General features: G+C 40.6%; 1 protein-coding gene across 1 annotated transcript; it reads left to right on the forward strand.

Moving 5' to 3' along the window:
• The first annotated feature begins 14,520 nt into the window (after positions 1-14,520).
• On the forward strand, positions 14,521-17,791 carry LOC113582722 (chymotrypsin A-like). Its single transcript, XM_081705874.1, is given in 8 exon segments — positions 14,521-14,559; positions 15,214-15,310; positions 15,439-15,542; positions 15,697-15,776; positions 16,037-16,115; positions 16,221-16,401; positions 16,616-16,749; positions 17,168-17,791. Coding segments are annotated over 8 exon segments (876 nt in total). The 3' UTR covers positions 17,330-17,791.
• The last annotated feature ends 745 nt before the right edge of the window (positions 17,792-18,536 follow it).

The raw sequence follows: 18,536 nt of genomic DNA on the forward strand, positions 1-18,536 counted from the left end.
CCCCTATCAGAAGATAACTTTGCTGTTGTTTGTTTTAGGACAGGACCTTTTAAACTTTAATTTGGGCAAAAAAGTATTTTGAGAATCATACAGATATTTGAAAATCATATGCTCACAATAGGCACAAAGTGTGGGTTATAACAGTGTCACGGAATGCTTGCCTCCCACGTGTCATGTGGTTTGGCCCGCCACGTGTAGTGGGAGGATGTGTTTGTGGCCACACCTGCACACACCTGCACCTTGTTTGTTTATATGTATTGAAACCCGTGTCGAAGTGTGCAGGATTGTTGGTCATTGTGGCTGCAATGTGTAAACGTCTTGATGTAATGTTCCTTTCGTCATTTAGTAAAGGTATATTTGTGTTTGTCGCTTGTGTTTATTGTTGCCCGTTTCATGTTTGTATTTATCGTTTGTAATGCTTGTGAGTGCCATTATTGTTTTATGTTTATATGAGAATAAATGTACGTCCCAGTCACTGGAGTCTGTGCATCCTGCCCCTCGCCCTGCGGCACTCGGGACGCCACGCGTTACAAACAGAAACATCCATAGCTTCCAGTAGGCCAGTTTCTTTCCCAAAGCAGACCTATGTTCGATTGTACTATAAAATGTCAGATATTATTTCAGTCAAATGAGCTTCATCGTTCACAAACAGTGAACTCCGAGGGATTAGAGATGCTATATCATCTAATCTTAAGTAGAAATACAGAACCTCCCACATGCCACCATTTAACTGACCGACACCCTCCCAACCAAGACCTCATTAGTTTCTTATATCACTGCAGTGTCAGGCGCTGTCACGCGATACTCCTGCTGCTTTTAGGTGTTTCACTGCTGACATTGGGATAATAGGCACAATGCATTAGTACACAGTTCTTATTTTTAATTAATTGTGAGAGGAGCCTAGCTGAGGGCCTTGCAGGTATGATAACAGCAATACTATCAAGCAAACGTGTTGATTCATGCTCTAAAGTGATACCCTTTTCCTTTTGCTGCCACTAATGATATTTAATTTTAATGACATAAATTAAATTGGGAATTTGATAGTCATGACTTGTTGAAGCAGATATACAGGTGAAAGCATCATGACTTCCTTCAACTGTTTGAATATTGTGTAACAAAAGGCCTCAGCAATGAAGCAAAGCAATACTGTGTAACGGCTCGAGTGCCGCAGGATGAGGAACAGGACGCACAGACTCCATCCACGGTGGTTATATTATTAGTAGTAGTAGTTGCATTTATATAGAACCTTTCTCAAACTCAAGGTCGCTTTACAAATATGGACAGACGTTTATTAACACACAACGAGGACCCGAACCATGACCGACAACGTCACACACCAACAAGGGTTTAAATGTACACGAACATAACGAGACTCAAGCAGGTGCAGGTGTGGGAACGTGGGCGTGGTTACGAGTCATGGTCAACGAGAAACTCCCACAGCACGCCGTGGGCCGTACCACGTGATCAGCGGAAATGGGCACGTTCCGTGACATATTCAGACATGTAGAGATTTGTCGGATTTGGACTGAAATACAAACGTTGACCAAACACCCTTCTTAACTTGTGTAAAACGTGATGAATTTCCATATTCCTCACAACTTCCCAGACCACCTCCAGTCCCTTGTGTGTATGCAGTTTGCGGCCTGTCGTCAGGAGGTAGCCCACAGCTGTTCAGCCTGGCCTGCACCACATGTTTCCCATCCTACTGCTAGGGGTCCACCTGGCGGGAACACAGTTGGACTCTATCCTAGTTCCCAACACACTAGGTTAGAGCAACAAGACGCTTCAGGAAACACTGCCATGGAGCATGCTTTAAGTTCTTCCTATTAGAGAACCAGGTGAGTCCTACAAATAGGGTACAGATGAAGTGTCAGCAGCATTCTGTGATATGTATCATATGTTTTTCATGTCCCAGAGCCCCTTGTTATTTCTCAGCTTCTCTGTTAACCTATAGGGCTCTGCTGACCTGTTCAGTGAAAGCATCTGTCTCCCATTAGGTTATCTGAGACTACGAACGCTGTAGTTAGAACCCATTTATACCTGGACATTTCTTTAACCCCATAAAACTACAGGTGTAAATACTCCAAAGATTCCTTTAATACAGAAGACTTTGGATGAATCATCTGTTCGGGCCATTCATCACGTTTAAAATGAAAACCAAAAACCTATCATTCAAAAGGCCACCATAAGGATGAAAAAGCCACCAGACAAAAAGTCTGATCCAGATAAGCACAGGCCTGTACTAAATATAGATTTTTAAGTGAATTGCCTTTGGCTAAGACTCAGCTTAACTCACATCTGGAAAACCGGAGCACTGCTAAGAGACAAGAACCCAATAATAACAATCCATTTTGCAAATGTACATGTCAGGCCTTTAATGTAGAGCTCGTCACAGCTAGCTTTTACCTCCAAATGTTGTTCTGGCTTTTTTATTACTGTTGGCTGGCAACATAAAAAAGCACAATAGTATAGTAATCAAACCAGAAAAAGCTAATTGTAATACTATAGTAATTAAACCAGAACCTCAAATCATTCATTCATCTTTTAAATCATTAATCCAATTCAGGGTCACAGGAGGCTGGATGCTCTCCTGGCACAGGGAACAAGGCAGGAACCAGCCCTGGACAGAGTGCAAGTCCAGCACAGTGCACACAGACATACGAGTCAGTTTTTAGCAACATCAACACACTACTATGCACACCTAAGAAATATGGGAGCAGACCAGAGCACATGGAGAAAACCCAGGCAGGCACAGAGAGGATGTGCAAACTGCACAGAGGCAGTGGCCAGACCAGGCCTCAAACCTGTGTTACTGTTAACACAATACAAAACAAGACCTGGATCAAGTGGCAGATCGCAGTACCTCTGACTCACAATGATCATGTCTCCTGCACACCGAGGGACAACCTTAGAAACATTTGAATGTTTTTTAAGGTGTCCTGGGAGTCTTGTTATCTTGATGCTCCTTCCCTAATTCGCCCTTTGCATTTAATGCAAGGCATAGATTCTGTGCCCTTTCACTTTGTTATCGTTGCTTGTGTCTTTGGTATAGCCTGATTCCCTCTTTTCATCGTGTTTTGTTTCTTATTGTTTATTATGTATTCTCGTGTTTTACATATTGGTTCTCTGACCCTGGACCGTTAAGATTACATTTCTGTATTTGCCCATAATAAAACTCGCACCTGTTTCTGCTCCCTGTCTCCATGGTTTCCCTGTCTCGTGTCTTTTTGCTTTACATCCTAATTGTGGTTTCGTTCCATAGTTTCGTTTTCTCCGCCCCTCATGCACCTGTGTCTTGTTTAGTGCTCATTAGACCATGTCTTTAATCCCTGCGTTTGTGCGGTCGTGGCGCTGGTTATTGTGAATTCATGTCATTGTAATGTTTGTGCTTTATATTTGTCAGTGCAAGCCTCTGTGTGTTAATTCCAGCCTTCGTTTGTAATTCTTCCCTCATGTTATAAGTTGCCTGTTTGTATTCATTAGTGTTAGTTCTTATCGTTGCTTGTGTGTTTAGTATAGCCTGATTCCCCCTTTTCATCGTATTGTGTTTCTGATTGTTTATTCCCATGTTTTATGTATTGGTTCTCTGACCCTGGACCGTTACGATTACAGTTCTGGATTTGCCAGAACCGCTCGCCGTTACCGGTATAAAGCACACTGTCACTGCGCTCTGGAGCATTGAGCCTTCTGGCGTGATGAATCAGGTGACTTGATGGACGAATGCAAGTTTGTCAGAGCACTTCCTACTGGGATGTGTAGTTCCATTAGTAAAGTCTGGTGGAGGAGGGATAATGGTTTTCAGGGTTTGGACTACGCACCCTATGTTCCAGCAAGGCATGATGTTAATGCCACAGCTAACAAACACATTTTAGACTGCCTGCACAGAGCCATGACATCAACCCTACCGAACATGTTTGTGATGAATTGGAACGTTGATAGCAAGCCAGGCCTTCTCCTCCAACACTTCACAAATACTCTTTTGTTTGAACGGACACAAAATCATTCTTATGGAAAGCTTTACCAGGCCAGTGAAGGCCATTAAAGTCACAGAAGATGGGGAAACTTCATATTAATGTAAATACTTCTGGAATGTGATGTTGAACAAGTTAATACAAGTGTGCCTGTCAGGTATTATCATATTTCTGGAAATATAGTGCACTGTGAAACCCTCCTGGGTGAGGCCAGGGGAAGACCCTGCAAGTGGGTTATGATAATAAAGGATTGATTATGATATTTAATACATTTGGGATTCTGTCTTCAGCTGGCATGCACTTTAGGGACCAAGGGAGGCAGGCTGTGCGGACAATTTTGAAGATGTCTCACAGAGACAACAAGATTGTGACATCCGTTTCCAGGCAAGAGTATTGCCTGGAAACATGAGGCTGTGATTATGAAATTAGCGCTGTTCATTTGGAAAAAGGAGATGCTGTTCTCATAAAATAATCATAACCATAGATTGCAATGTGTGGGAGCCATAGACAGTCAGTATAAACAGAATCAGTAGAAACAGAACAGTTTAGAACACTGGGAGAGAGGGGCCAACTCTGGTGATAACAGGCAGGCTATTTCAGAAAACAGAAGGTTAAAAACACTGATCTATGATAAAGATGGGCTGGCTGATGTACTAAAACTCTTGACAGCAAAGGCTGTTTGATACTTTCAGCAATCTAAAGGCTAAACACATGCATTTATAATGCATTATTTTTTAATAAACTATTTTAAATGATCAAGCATTAATTATTTTGTTCCAAACCAGAAAATCACGAAATCACTGGATATATTTGCTGCCATTATTAGGAAACTCGTTACTTAATTATGAATGACTAATCTAATGACTAGACTGCAAAAAGCAAAAGTCTGAAATGAGACACCTCTAACAAGGTTGTATAAATGGCCTTGAATGTGTAAAAGGCATGTTCGTATTGAACTTTTAAAGCTGACCTTTTTGCTTATCAGGGTTGCCAATCTCTTCAGAAATGCAAAAAGGCAGACAAAGAACTAAAGAAAGTGTTTGTAATGAAGTGGCGCACCTGACTCTGCTACTCATGTGATCTGCAGGGGACAGACAAAATATTCACCCACTATTTTTTGTTTTATAGGAGCACAGTGAGGAACTGTAGAAAATTTAAGAGATCTTGCCATATCATCGCAATTTTGTATAAACATCAAAGTTGAAACAATTAACACATTTTCCAAAATTTGTTAAAAAACAAATGCAACAACAACAATAACATCAACATTTGATTGCATATTTGACTGCAAGAATTTACCCAAAATAGCTAATACGTGTTACAATTACCTTTGGCATCAAGTATATTTGTGTGTCTCCATGAGTAGGTCAATATTAGCATTGTACATCGTGACACTGGAATTCCTGATCTTTCTTCTTGGCTAAATTGTTCAAGCTCTATCAAGTTTGTCTGGGACCATTTTTGAACAATCATTTTAAAGTCATTGTGCAGATGCTAAATTGGACTAACTGTGCCACTAACTGCATGGCGCTGTTTAATTTTAACTGTAGTGTGCTTATGTTGTTGTCCTGTTCAGAGACGGGTCATCTGGCAGGCCATTTGCACCAGGCTTCAGTCCATTTATTTTGTTGTTGTCATTGTTGTTTTGTACTTTGTACCATCTGCTTTCCTTTCTACCGTGAAAAAGCCACCGAGAAACATCCTGCAAAGCATCCAGCGGATACTGCCGTACCCTAGGGATGTCGTCCTTGGTGTGATGTGCCGTGGTGCTGAACACAGGCTTATTTCAGAGGTACAAACGATTGGCATCTTTCACTCTCCTGCTTGGGTGAACTCCAGCTGAGATCCGAGCGCTACTGATCTGTACGAGCCAGATTTAGGTAGGGTGCATGCTGTTGTTTAATTGCAGTTTCTCCTTCCTCTGTTGCAGAAGACTATAACTCATTCTGTGTTGCCCAGAGACTTTTGCTGGATTCATTTACTATAGGCTTCTCCTCTTCAGAGACTCACTGTCCCAGATTTTGTCTATTTTTTTAAAGACAGAGTCAGATGTGTTTTAATGCCTTTGGCCCACATCTAAAGGGATTGCTCCCTGGTTTTCCTGCTGTTGTGCAGTGTTCCCCAGTTCAACCGTCAAGGCCCCCTAGATTGTCCATAGTACTGCCTGAGCTCTCAGCACACCAGAACAAACTGATCGTGGTTCAGTTGTGTTGTGGGCTGGTGGGGCCCAAACATGGATTGGTCCGGGGGTGCCTGAGGACCTTGTTGAGATACTTGTCGAGATACGTGTTTTGTAGCCTGGAAAATGTTGTATCTGGAAACCTGTGAGAAACAAATGTATTTACTCTTAAATTATGTGAAACAGCTCTAATGAAATTATTATGTGATTTGGAGTCGTTTCAGAGCTAATTCAGACTTGTCAAAGCAGGGGTAAGAACACATATGCAATTAATTGAATTTTAACATTTTATAATTAATGTTTCTAATGCATCATGGTTCTATGTTGTAACACAGTGAAATGTTAAAAGTGATGGTGGACACTTTTATACACACAATATAATTACATTTGCATGAGTGTATATGCACATGTAAGGTAATGTGACGGAATCAGCACAGAGGGAGCGAGAGGCAAGACTGAAATAAGGTTCTCTTTATTTTCCTTCAGAAAACTGCTGCAGTGCAGTGACAAAGGTAAACTAAACAGGTGTTTGGCTTGGATCAGCGCAGTTGCGCTCTGGCAAAGCGCGCGGCTCTTTGGTCGGCTAATGCGCAGCCCTGGCTTCAGGAACCTGTGGACTTAAATAGTGAGAGAGGAACATAAGGACCAGGTAAATCAGGTAAATATGCAGGTTAATATGCAGCTCTGAGCAGGATTGGGCAGGTCTCTCCTGCTGGATGACCAGCAGAAAGATGAGAGATGTAAACGTAATACTGTAATATTTCTCTCAGTAATGGAAATTTCACAAAAGGCCTTATGTTTAAATTGAAACTATACATTTAACAACATTTGGATGACAAAAATAAAAACTTGTTTAATTAATAATCCAACAGAAAAATATCTTTGGTCAAAGTAATAAAACCTTTTGTTGCCAGTGATATTTTATTTGTATTATAAACCCATGAGATCCCTCAAAAAAATGCCGATCCTGTTTGAGCTGGACGTCGCTTGTGTTCCCTGAAAAGATGTTCAATAACTCATGATTTACCCATTTTTCTATATAAACTCTGATCCCCTAAACGCTGCCTCACGGTGACGTCTGGGATCTCTGTCCTCAGGTGTATGTTATTCAGTTGTGTGTTATTGTAAAAATAGTCTGAGGGCTGTGAAATGAATTGGATTCTGCTCATTCTGTCAGGAACATTCACTTGTGGCTTCGCTGGAGTCTGGCCATGGACGTCAACATTCAGAAAAAGAAAAAGAAATAACTATGGGAAAGAAATCAGTTTTACCCCTCCCTGTAAAGTGGTTTATTGGGACATGGTAAAAACACAATCAGCAAAATATTAGAGAAATAATCACTTTAAACAACCATTTGCAAATAATTTGTCCTACATAGACATATGTCTATGTATATAAATGAAGCACATGACAACTATATGCCTTATTTTAGGATGCGATGAAGGAAAGACGTTCTCAATGAGTCATACAAGTGGTTTGAGATGCACAAAGAATGTTTTGTTATTTCCCAGTGTGCTGTTCTTCTTGTTCTGTGTATAAATAGCTCTGAACACGATCACAGAAAGAACTTAAGCACCTTCCTACTGTACGTTACCTGCGTCATGCCATCTTACTAGCCTCCTTTTCATCTTTGCTTCAACAAGTGACTATTCCATGTTATAGGCACATCAGGCTGTTGTCATGGAAATAGCTTGTGCTGATTTCCCTGTTGTTCAGAGAATGGAGCCCAAGGTATGGGATTACTGATGCCCGTCATTTTCCCTTTTTTTGTGGGGTTTGGGGGGGGGGGGGGGGTAATGATATGTTATTGTCAGTACCTTTCCTGAGAAAGGTTTATTGGAGACTTTTGTTGTTCTTGTTTGGACTTGCTCATGATCTGGAGATGTAACATTTATGAAAGGCCTGGGGCCAAATGTTAAGCATTTTTTGTTTAGGAATTAATAAAAATTCTGTAGTGCAAATTTGTTTTGAGTTGCATTATCTGTGACAAAACTGATTGCACTTGTTACCACAAATGGCAAAGTTAAAACATTTGCATGAAAAGCATTAATATGTACCTACCGTTGCATCAAAACACATAAATATTTAAATCCTAATTTATAGTGCAGAAGAGACATTTTTAATCTTTTTTATTCACAGTGTCTTATGGAGAACCAGCGCCCCCATCTGCCAGAAACAAGCCACTGTAAAGCAATCAACTTGAGAGTGGTTTAGGCTATGAAGAGTGGGCAGCGGTGTGGAGAGAATAGGGGCATTGGAGCTGGTCTCTAGTTTATCTGACCTTTGCACCACCCAGGTGTGAAGCTCAGTGACTCGTGCATACATGACAGGGGTGGTGGAACGAGGCCTTAATCCTCATGACCTGACCCCCAACAGGGTCCGCGTGCTGTCCTTGTGGCACACAAACTCCCAGAAAAGAGAGATGAGAGACACCTCAGATGTTTGTGTCAGGAGTTGGGATGGTGGGAACGAATCCCACTTAGATAGAAAGAGACAGAGAGACAGAAAGAGAAAATTATCCTATAAGAGGTGGTGCCATCCACACTTGTTCAAGGTGTGACATCAGTGACAGCAGTACCGCCTGCTCTGCTTATTGGGCAGCAGAAGTATGGTGGCCTGTTGAAGCTGAACAGACTAGGGAGAAGGGACAGAGAGACTGCTCCGGTCAAAGAATCACTCCATTTTAATCCCACTCCCAAAAAGTGTGTGTTTTTGTCAAAACAATGTTATTTCAAAACAGGTCAGATTATCCCAGTGCATCAAACCAGATGAGGAAAACTCCATTTACAAAAAGGCTGTAAGATTAAGACATATTACATGTTCACGGTTGGGTGGACAGATAGGAAGGACTGTACATTCTGTAGAGTCCAGTGTCTCATCAGGGTAAATCCGACTCTGTCCAGAGCTCACCCATTTTAAACCAGGGGCAAGCACATGGCCAGCTACAGGCAGACCCGCAGGGGAAGCAGGGGTGTTGAGGGAGGCACCCTGAGCAGCCCATGTCATGGTTTATGTTTCTGTGATTGAATTTGGGTTGAGTGAACCAAACCCTGCAACCCTGAAAACATAAAGTATTGCATGGCAGACATAAAGTATTGCATGGCAGTATATGGTTTTATTATTAGGGGGTTTGCTTATTTCTTTTTAAAAGGTGAAGATTCTCCAGTGATGGTGGTTTCTTTATTAAAGTCTGTGTTGTTGACTTTCAGCATCATGTGTTGCTCTAAACCTGCCAGTGCTGATGTTGTAGAGTCTCACCTGTCTCACACGCAGGTTCTGAACGTTCTGTCCGCTCATGTCTTTAACGCGCTCTCCAGGAATCAGGAGATGGTTAAGGCTGCAAACACATGACTCAACATGAAGTAGGCCAGGTTTGGTTCTCTATGGGTGGGGTCCGATTCACTGTTTTTGGCCCGTCTGCCAATATATCCTGCGTTCCCACAGGATAAATGCACTGTAAACTTTCCAAAGCAGTGAGCAGCAGTCACAGTCCAGTTCTCGTTAATCAGGAGCCACTGCAGGAGCTGTAGCTGGTGCTGCCATTCAAGACAGAAAAGACATATTAGTCAGGACCAGGTTTAAGAAATCCTACTGAATCCGCTGTCAGAAAGGATACTGTGCTTTATTTGCAGTGCTGACAGCAGTATTGCGTATTAGGCTAGTGCAGCAGTGTTATTGCAGAGAGTTAGAAGGTACAGGTGAGTCATCGTAAAGCCCCATACCTGTCAAGAGACTGTTCTGGGCCAAGTGTGGGGTGCAGCTTCCTGTCTAGCTTCACCACGGAGGGGCTGACGGGAACACTGCAGTCTAGAATAAAGGAGACGGGGAGAGAGAGACATCATCAGTTCATTCCAGACAGCAGTGCCTCAGAGCACATGATGCAGTACACTTACCTCGGCCTCAGGGAGTATCGGCGAGGCAGCGAATCTCACTAAAGGAAAAAGCTCACAGAGCTATATGCAATAAAAAGGAAATTCTACAATATTTATAACCATTTCAATTTGGCTCAAATTATTTGATAGTGTAATAAAGCATATTGTTCTGCATAGAAGTGCGGTATGGGGTCCACTCGGTTGTCATAGCTGCACAACATGGGACAAGCATCCAATAGGAGCCCGGCATGTAGAGTTCTGACGAATGATTTTAAAAACCCAAATGGAAACGCTCACCAGTGCATGCAGTGCAGAATTAGGCCACTATCAATAAACATACAAAAATAGATCCCTACATTTTTGGATGCATTTAAAGACCAGTACCCAATAAATACTGCATTTAAAGACCAATACCCAAGAAACACTGCATTTTAAGGCACAGACCCAAGACTGAACCTTAACAAGAGTCCTCTTAGTCAGCTTGTTCTGAGACTCACTAACCCTGAAACTACTACCACAGACCATCCTCTCTCCAGCACAGTTTTACCACCAAATCTAGACTAAATCAGATTATAAAGAACTATTTGGAACATTGGGATTATGAAACTAAAACTCACAGTAAATTCGAGTGTTATTGGACCATAAACAGAGTGTATGAATTGGCAAAGTGTTTCCTTACTGTCAAAGATACAAAGCAGAGATGGATCCTACCCAAGGGCAGACACAGGAAGACCTCGTTGACCAAAGTGGAAAGAACGTGTGATCACTGCTTCACAGGTGAGGTTGAAGCAGAGATGCACTTTCTCCTTTACCGTTAAAAATATTAAAACATATGTGATAATTTAACTTTAAATCACACCTAATCTCAAGTTTCAGTAATGTGACCTGAATATAAAATGAAAAATGACAAATCCTTCTTGGAGCAGGGCACACATCAGCCCTCGCTGTAAAATATGCAGCAATAGGTCATCACCTGAGAGGCAGTCAGTTATAACCTCCCCTCTCCTCATTCCTGCTTCACACACACACACACACACACACACACACACAGACACACACACACACACGCACACACACACACACACACTCCTACACACACAGTCCTCTTTGCTAAATGTTTACATATTAAATATCTTGTTAATGTCTTGTTGCCTTGTTAAAGTTGTATTAAAAACTGTTATGTTATTATATATGTGTTTTTTAATTATTATTACTATTATTGGTGGTGGTGGTGTGCAGTTGTTGTAATTATTATTTATTGTTGTTGCTGTTGTTGTGTGAAATGTAAACATTTTCACTGCTTTGGCAATATTTTATTTTGTACAGTCATGCCAATAAAGCCATCTTCACTTGACATGAGAGAGAGAAACAGAGAAAGTAAGAGAGAGAGAAGGAGGTAGAGAGAGAGAAGGACAGAGAGGGAGGAGACACTCAAATTCGCAGTTGACAGTGAATCAGTTTGAGATGGTATAGCAAAGTATTACATAGCAAAATAAAACATACCATTGCTACAACTATTGACTCAACTTGACAGTTATATAAATGATTCTTGTAAGCATTTTGTTAATGTCTTAATATTTTGTACTTACAGTACCACAAGAATAATTCATAAAGTCAGACAATTCATTTTTACAGTGCTCTTCTTCAGAACGCAGTCTGAACACAGAAGACTTTACAACTACAAACTGTGTCCGTGAAAGAGCGGCAGGAGTGGCTGTAAGGAGATGGAAGCCCACAGAAGAGTCAGCACGGCTGGTCAGCTGTAGCAAGCCTGCTCATTCTCACCACCTGCTCCTGCGATTGGTAGCTTTTAGGTCCCCTATCACACCACAACCTTGAGGAAAAAAACAAAAACCAGGAAGACTTGGCAAGGATATGTAATTAGGAAACTATCAATTGTACAATATGTTATGGCAAGTAATGACCGCAAACTTGTCGCAGCTCAGCCAAGTGAAGTGTGCAACACTTACACAGGTGCCAATAATTTTATCTGATACAACACATGACATTTTATACACCTAAAAGTTTTGATTCATTAAGTGAGTAATACTTAGATCTTGACACCTGTTTGAATATGCCTTATTACCCTTCTCAGCAGCATCAAGCTCAGAACCACTGAACAATAGGCGGTGTGGACAGAAATGTGAACTTCAAATGTGTCTGTGATGTGCTTTGGTTACTGACTATCACTTACTTTGATTATTATTTAATGACGTTTATTTAATGAAAATTGTTCCCTAAAAATGCCTTCAGAAAAGGCATCATGATTATTTACTACAATACTAAAATACACTAAAATATTATAGTGACGGGTTGTATATTATTATGGAGTTTTATAAACAAGCATTCATTAGCATGGAATTGACTATTATCTAATGACTATAATTTAATGAAAATTGCTTCATAAACCTCCGAAAAGGCATCATGGTTATTTAGTACAATTCTAAAAATAAACATCATAGTGACAGGTTGTACACTATTACGAAGTTTTGTAGATTCATTCATTAGCATGGCCTATGGTAAAATACGTCTGTTACTTTTACACTTATGTAATAGCAATAAGTAAATATAATGGAGGCGAATAAAACTAAATCCTTATCCCTGGGAGTTTCTTCAGATAGGAATATATGAATTACCTTCTCACCCAAGACTCAATGAAGGCGAACCCGATGTCTTCCAGTGACGAAGAAGTGGGTTAAAGATTAATGTCAGTCAATCCTTTAGAAAAAGCTAATTAAGTGATTGGAATTTACTTTTATTTGGAATGTAATTTTCTGTGTGTTTTTTAATGAATGTCCTTCACTCATGCATGGCCTGTTAAAGACCTTACATACAATACATATCCAGATATGTATAACTTTGTATAGACAAACAAACTGTCCATGAGTGAAATCTACAACCCCACTAAAATACTATTGTATACATTCTTTTAAAATAACCACACATTACACTATTCTCTGGTTCCTAAACGTGTGGCAGTGGCACATTCTTGGCCTTGGCAGGTGTCTCTGCAGGCATGCCTTCACATTTAGCTGACGCTTTTATCCAAAGTGACTTACAATTATGACTGAATACAACATGAGCAACTGAGGGTTAAGGGCCTTGCTCAGGGGCCCAACAGTGGGGTCCCGTAACTTAATGGTGATGGCCCTAGAACTGGGACCTTCCAATTCTGAGTCCCCGTTTTTTTCTATACACAAAACATTTACAGTGTAGTTAACACCTATGCTAATGCTAACATATCATTAAGCTTATCCTCAATCTTAAAAATAGTTTATGGATCTTTTAAAAAAATGGTTTAAAAGGTTAAAATGTATTTTATTGATGAGAACATTAAACATTAAAAGTTGCACAAATATTAAAATATACCTATTTATACTTATTTAGTAATAATATTTAGAATGAATTTCCAAATACTTTCCATTTTGTACTAATTTGAGTGATGGGTGTGACTGCTGCAGTGTGAAGTAAGCGTGCACATGCAGCAGTGAGTGTGCACATGCAGCAGTGAGCGTGTACATGCAGCAGTGAGCGTGCACATGCAGCAGTGAGCGTGCACATGCAGCAGTGAGCGTGCACATGCAGCAGTGAGCGTGCACATGCAGCAGTGAGCGTGCACATGCAGCAGTGAGCGTGTACATGCAGCAGTGTTTGGAAACTTTGCAGAGTACCGTATTGAACTGCACAGTTAAAAATCATTAAAAGGCCAGGGTTAAATTATTATGAGAGAAAATTTGTTGTGTGTGTGAAATTTCTTAGGCCTCATGTGAGATTTGTAAAACTGAAAGAAGGATGGATAACTTCACATTTAGATCTAGATTATAGGAGTTCTTAAGCAATATACCTATACTGTCCTTGCAGCTTTAACATTGCATAGAGGCATAACCTTTGACCTTTGTCTATGTGGGGTTAAATTAAAATTTAGTCTGTCTTCAACAATTCAGGATTTACCATCATGATTCTGAGGGAACATAACCTCAGGAGTTTCAGCTCAGATCATCTAGATTATGAGCATAAGCAAGGAGAGTTTTCCAAAACAAAGTAATAAATAAATAAATACATAAATAAAATCTGTTTCTAACAGAAAACATCTGTGATCTCTAATTGTATGTTTTGTTTTTGTGACGGCCCGAGTGTCGCAGGGCGTGGAACAGGATGCGCAGACTCCCTTGAGGCTGTGAAACATTTATTAACATGAAACACAAATGACAACAGTGGCACTCACACAAAAGAACAACGGTGAACATGAACACACATAAACAGTTTTACACAACATGAACCTTAACCCAGATTACCTTGACGATGGCTAACATACACCGACACTAACATTAACATTAACATGAACATTAACATTGACAATGACCAATGCTGAGGCACGCACTGATGTAATCTTTATATAAAGTGTCTACACATGTTGATATGTCTCTTTAATTCTTGAATGAAGAAAAAAATCAATTCATGCAGTTTGCCATGTGTAACGAATACGGATGTAGTATGTATGGGAATTCAGCAGATGTGGAGAAGGAAACACAAACAGGTGAGAGTCACTTCAAGGTTTTTGCTGAGTGCAAAGAGTCCCACTGTAAAATGTACATCTTATGAGATTGGCAGTTGGGGCCTAGTGCAGTATCTAGCTGCAATCGGCACACTTACGAAATACGACTTACAAATACAACTTACTGAATCAACTCTCTGAGCTGCTCATTTAAATGACATTTACCATGGGTGAGTTAAACTGGACTTGAACAGAATAAGATTGAAGGTGATTACACTGAATGTTTTTAAATGCCTTTGACACAAACTGGAAGGTTATTGAAGTGTACTAACTTACCGCTGGTGAGTGTATTTGTCAGAAGGTCAATATGAGAAATATGTGTACACTTCATACTTCATAGACAAACCACAAAATTTGTTCCAAGGTATTATGTAATGTATTATCCACAGATCTTTCCTTCAAAGAACAAGAATAAAAAAAAACATTTTTAGATATTATGCCGATATTTGCTTATAGTGTGTAAAATATGTCTGGAATCAGATATAAATACTTTTGAAACATTGTTTGGTTTTTTTTCTGTGCCAGCAGAATGTTCCATTTCAAGGCCAGTGTACATAGGCCACATCCTATGAACACTCTCCTAACATATGCTACCACCCCTTCCACATGGCCGTTATCATACACGCTGGAGATTAGGGATCAACCGTATGGACTGGAGGAAGGTATATAAGCTGTCCAGACTCAGGCACATCACTGCTGAAAATATGGCTTGCCTTTGTCAGCGCAGCCTCTGGTGAGATACACTGAAACTGTTCTGATCGCTGTGCTGTCCAAACAGAAGGTGGTAAATGTTTATATAGTGTGTATGTGAAGGTGCGGCAGGTGTGTTGAGTGGGTTGAACACTGTTCTCTGTCCCTCAGGCTGTGGGACCCCTGCCGTCCCTCCCGTGGTCACTGGCTACTCCAGGATAGTCAACGGTGAGGAGGCGGTGCCACATTCCTGGCCCTGGCAGGTGTCTCTGCAGGTATAAGATACTTCCTTCACTCATGGGTGGAATGTTAAACACCAGCCTTATACACATTACATATCCAGAAACCTTGTATAGACAAAAACCTGTCTACAAGCTTACTAAAATTCTGTTGTATACATTCCTTTAAAAATGTCCACACATGTTACAGGACTTCTCTGGTTTCCACTTCTGTGGTGGTTCCCTCGTAAATCAGTGATGGGTTGTGACTGCTGCCCACTGCAATGTGAGGTGAGTCTCTCTCCATCTTAGAGATGAAACTCGGAAGGTTCCTGTGCACAAACTGCTAAAGAAACCACTGTCCTGTGATTCTACTGTTCTGTACTGAGTGTACTCACAGACACAAACTGCAACAGCCACAAAGTAATTTTAACAAAACCAAAGATTTTTTTATGCTTTATAGTGCAGTAAAGCAGTGTTGGTAATAAACAGAAAATATGTATTTTTAGAAGAAAGCGGAAATCTTCTTTTAAGGATTGTATTTATTACAGAACTTCCCATCGCGTGATTTTTGGAGAACATGATCCTTCGTCCAATGCCGAGATCTTCCAGACCATGAGTATTGCTAAGGTGTGCACTCAATTTAAAAATCACAATAATGAAGTGATTAAATTATATGTGAGAAATGACATGTGGCTGAATATTTCATTGAGCATATGTGTCCCTCGGGCGCAGGTTTTCAAACACCCCCACTACAACAGCTTTACAATCAATAACGACATCCTTCTGATCAAGCTGGCCTCCCCTGCTCAGCTGAGTCCTCGTGTGTCCCCTGTGTGTGTGGCTGAGACCAGTGACAGTTTCCCTAGTGGCATGAAGTGTATGACCACTGGATGGGGTTTGACCAGACACAATGGTACCGTCCTACATTTTGGCGCTTCCTTAAACTCACTTGATGTTATCGTTTCATTAAACATATATACAATGTTGTTGTTCTTCCCAAATCACACTTAATAGATTCCTAGCTATGTTCACTTAGTTGGGAAATGATCTGTGATCTTAGTTGTGAAGGCATCTGTGAGTTACTTTCGGCTTTTCGTGCTTTTTTTCCCCTCCTAACTGTGTTTTAGCTCCTGATACTCCTGCCCGTCTCCAGCAGGCTTCTCTGCCACTGCTGATCAATGAGGAGTGCAAACGCCACTGGGGCTCCCAGATCTCAGACGTGATGATCTGTGCTAGGGCCGCTGGGGCCTCCTCCTGCATGGTACCCCATCAGACGCAATAAAAGACTAAACAAACTTACACTCGTCTTTAAAGTCCTGCCAGGGACCATAATAATACAAGCAGCATTGTGTTACATTCTCGCTGAATTCTTACTGATGCACTGAACAAGGAGCTGCTGACCAATAAACTCATGGAAGTGTCAGATTGGATGCAAGCTTTTTGTGTGTGTGTGTGTGTGTGTGTGTGTGTGTGTGTGTGTGTGTGTGTGTGTGTGTGTGTGTGTGTGTGCGTGTGAGTGTGCATGTGAGTGTGAGTGTGTGTGTGTGTGCGTGCGTGTGTGTGTGTGTGTGTGCGTGTGAGTGTGCGTGTGCGTGTGTGTGTGTGTGTGTGTGTGTGTGTGTGTGTGTGTGTGTGTGCGTGTGAGTGTGTGTGTGTGTGCATGTGAGTGTGTGTGTCAGGGTGACTCCGGTGGTCCCCTGGTGTGTCAGAAGGCTGGAGCTTGGACCCTGGTCGGTATTGTCTCCTGGGGCAGCAACACCTGCACCACCTCAGTGCCTGGAGTGTATGCCCGCGTCACCAAGCTCCGCGCCTGGTTGGACCAGACTATTGCTGCTAACTGAAGCATCTACATCAATAAACATGTTTTGATATCTTAATCTTATCTTTCAGATCTTATTATGGGTGATGTGACTGGGCTGGGCTCTATGTGAAACTAATAGCTTGGCACTGGATATTTCACATCTTATCCTGTGTATAAATACATTTGTATAACCAGTATATATACAAATATATCTGTATAACCAAGAAAACACTTAGGATCACAGATTTTGAAGATGTAACCAATGGGCATCTTTTGTTATGAGCAAGGTGTGAGAGCATAATGTGTTGTACATAATTTGTTGACCCTTTTTTGATCCTGTACAATTTGGCTGGTACTTCCCTGACAAACACATCTGGATTTCTGCACAGGTTGTACAAGTTGTGTGATTCCATCATGAATTAATTATATCTATGTTATATATATATTTGCATAATTCTGGAATTTAAGGTAAAGAAATGAAGACTAAAGACTATGTGATCATGAAAACTAGAAGCAAAACATCCATAAAACTATATTTTTCTTCCTCAACTAGGAAACCTAATTAGTACATTATGATTTGTATCGTATGTCTCAAATAAATAAATAAAATAAATTATTAAAAAGATTATTTTTGGAAAATCATAATCATAATATAAAGTAACTATTTTAAAGATTACACAGACCAAAGGAAAATACAGTGCAAACAGGTTAAATAGTTACCTTGTTTGTTGAGTTTGTAGATAAAACTATACATGATAATCTCTCTTAATTTTGACTTTACTATTTTCTTTTACTTATTACTATTACTTACATTTGCTTTTACTTGTTTCCTTTGCTATATGAACTAGCATGATGTTTATGATCTATCAATCTTCTTTGTATCACTTTTTCTACTACATAATAACTTCTGATGAAGCTTGATTCAACTGTTTTAGGAGTGGTCAACTGTGACAAGGGTGAGAAAGGTTCAGCAAAATGTTACATCACACATAAACTTGTGAAATAGTCACATACTTTAAAGAGGTGTGAGTGTGTGTGTGTGTGTGTGTGTGTGTGTGTGTGTGTGTGTGTGTGTGTGTGTGTGAGTGTGTGTGTGTGTGTGTGTGTGTGTGTGTGTGGGTGGGTGTGTGGGTGGGTGGGTGGGTGTGTGTGTGTGTGTGTGTGTGTGTGTGTGTACCCTTTTGGAATAGAGTGTCATAAATGATTGGTGCAACAAAAAAATGTGACTGTGTGTGGGTGTTTTTTTT

Source organism: Electrophorus electricus, chromosome 23, assembly GCF_041902795.1.
Source record: "Electrophorus electricus isolate QZ-2024a chromosome 23, ASM4190279v1, whole genome shotgun sequence".
Taxonomy (NCBI): domain Eukaryota; kingdom Metazoa; phylum Chordata; class Actinopteri; order Gymnotiformes; family Gymnotidae; genus Electrophorus; species Electrophorus electricus.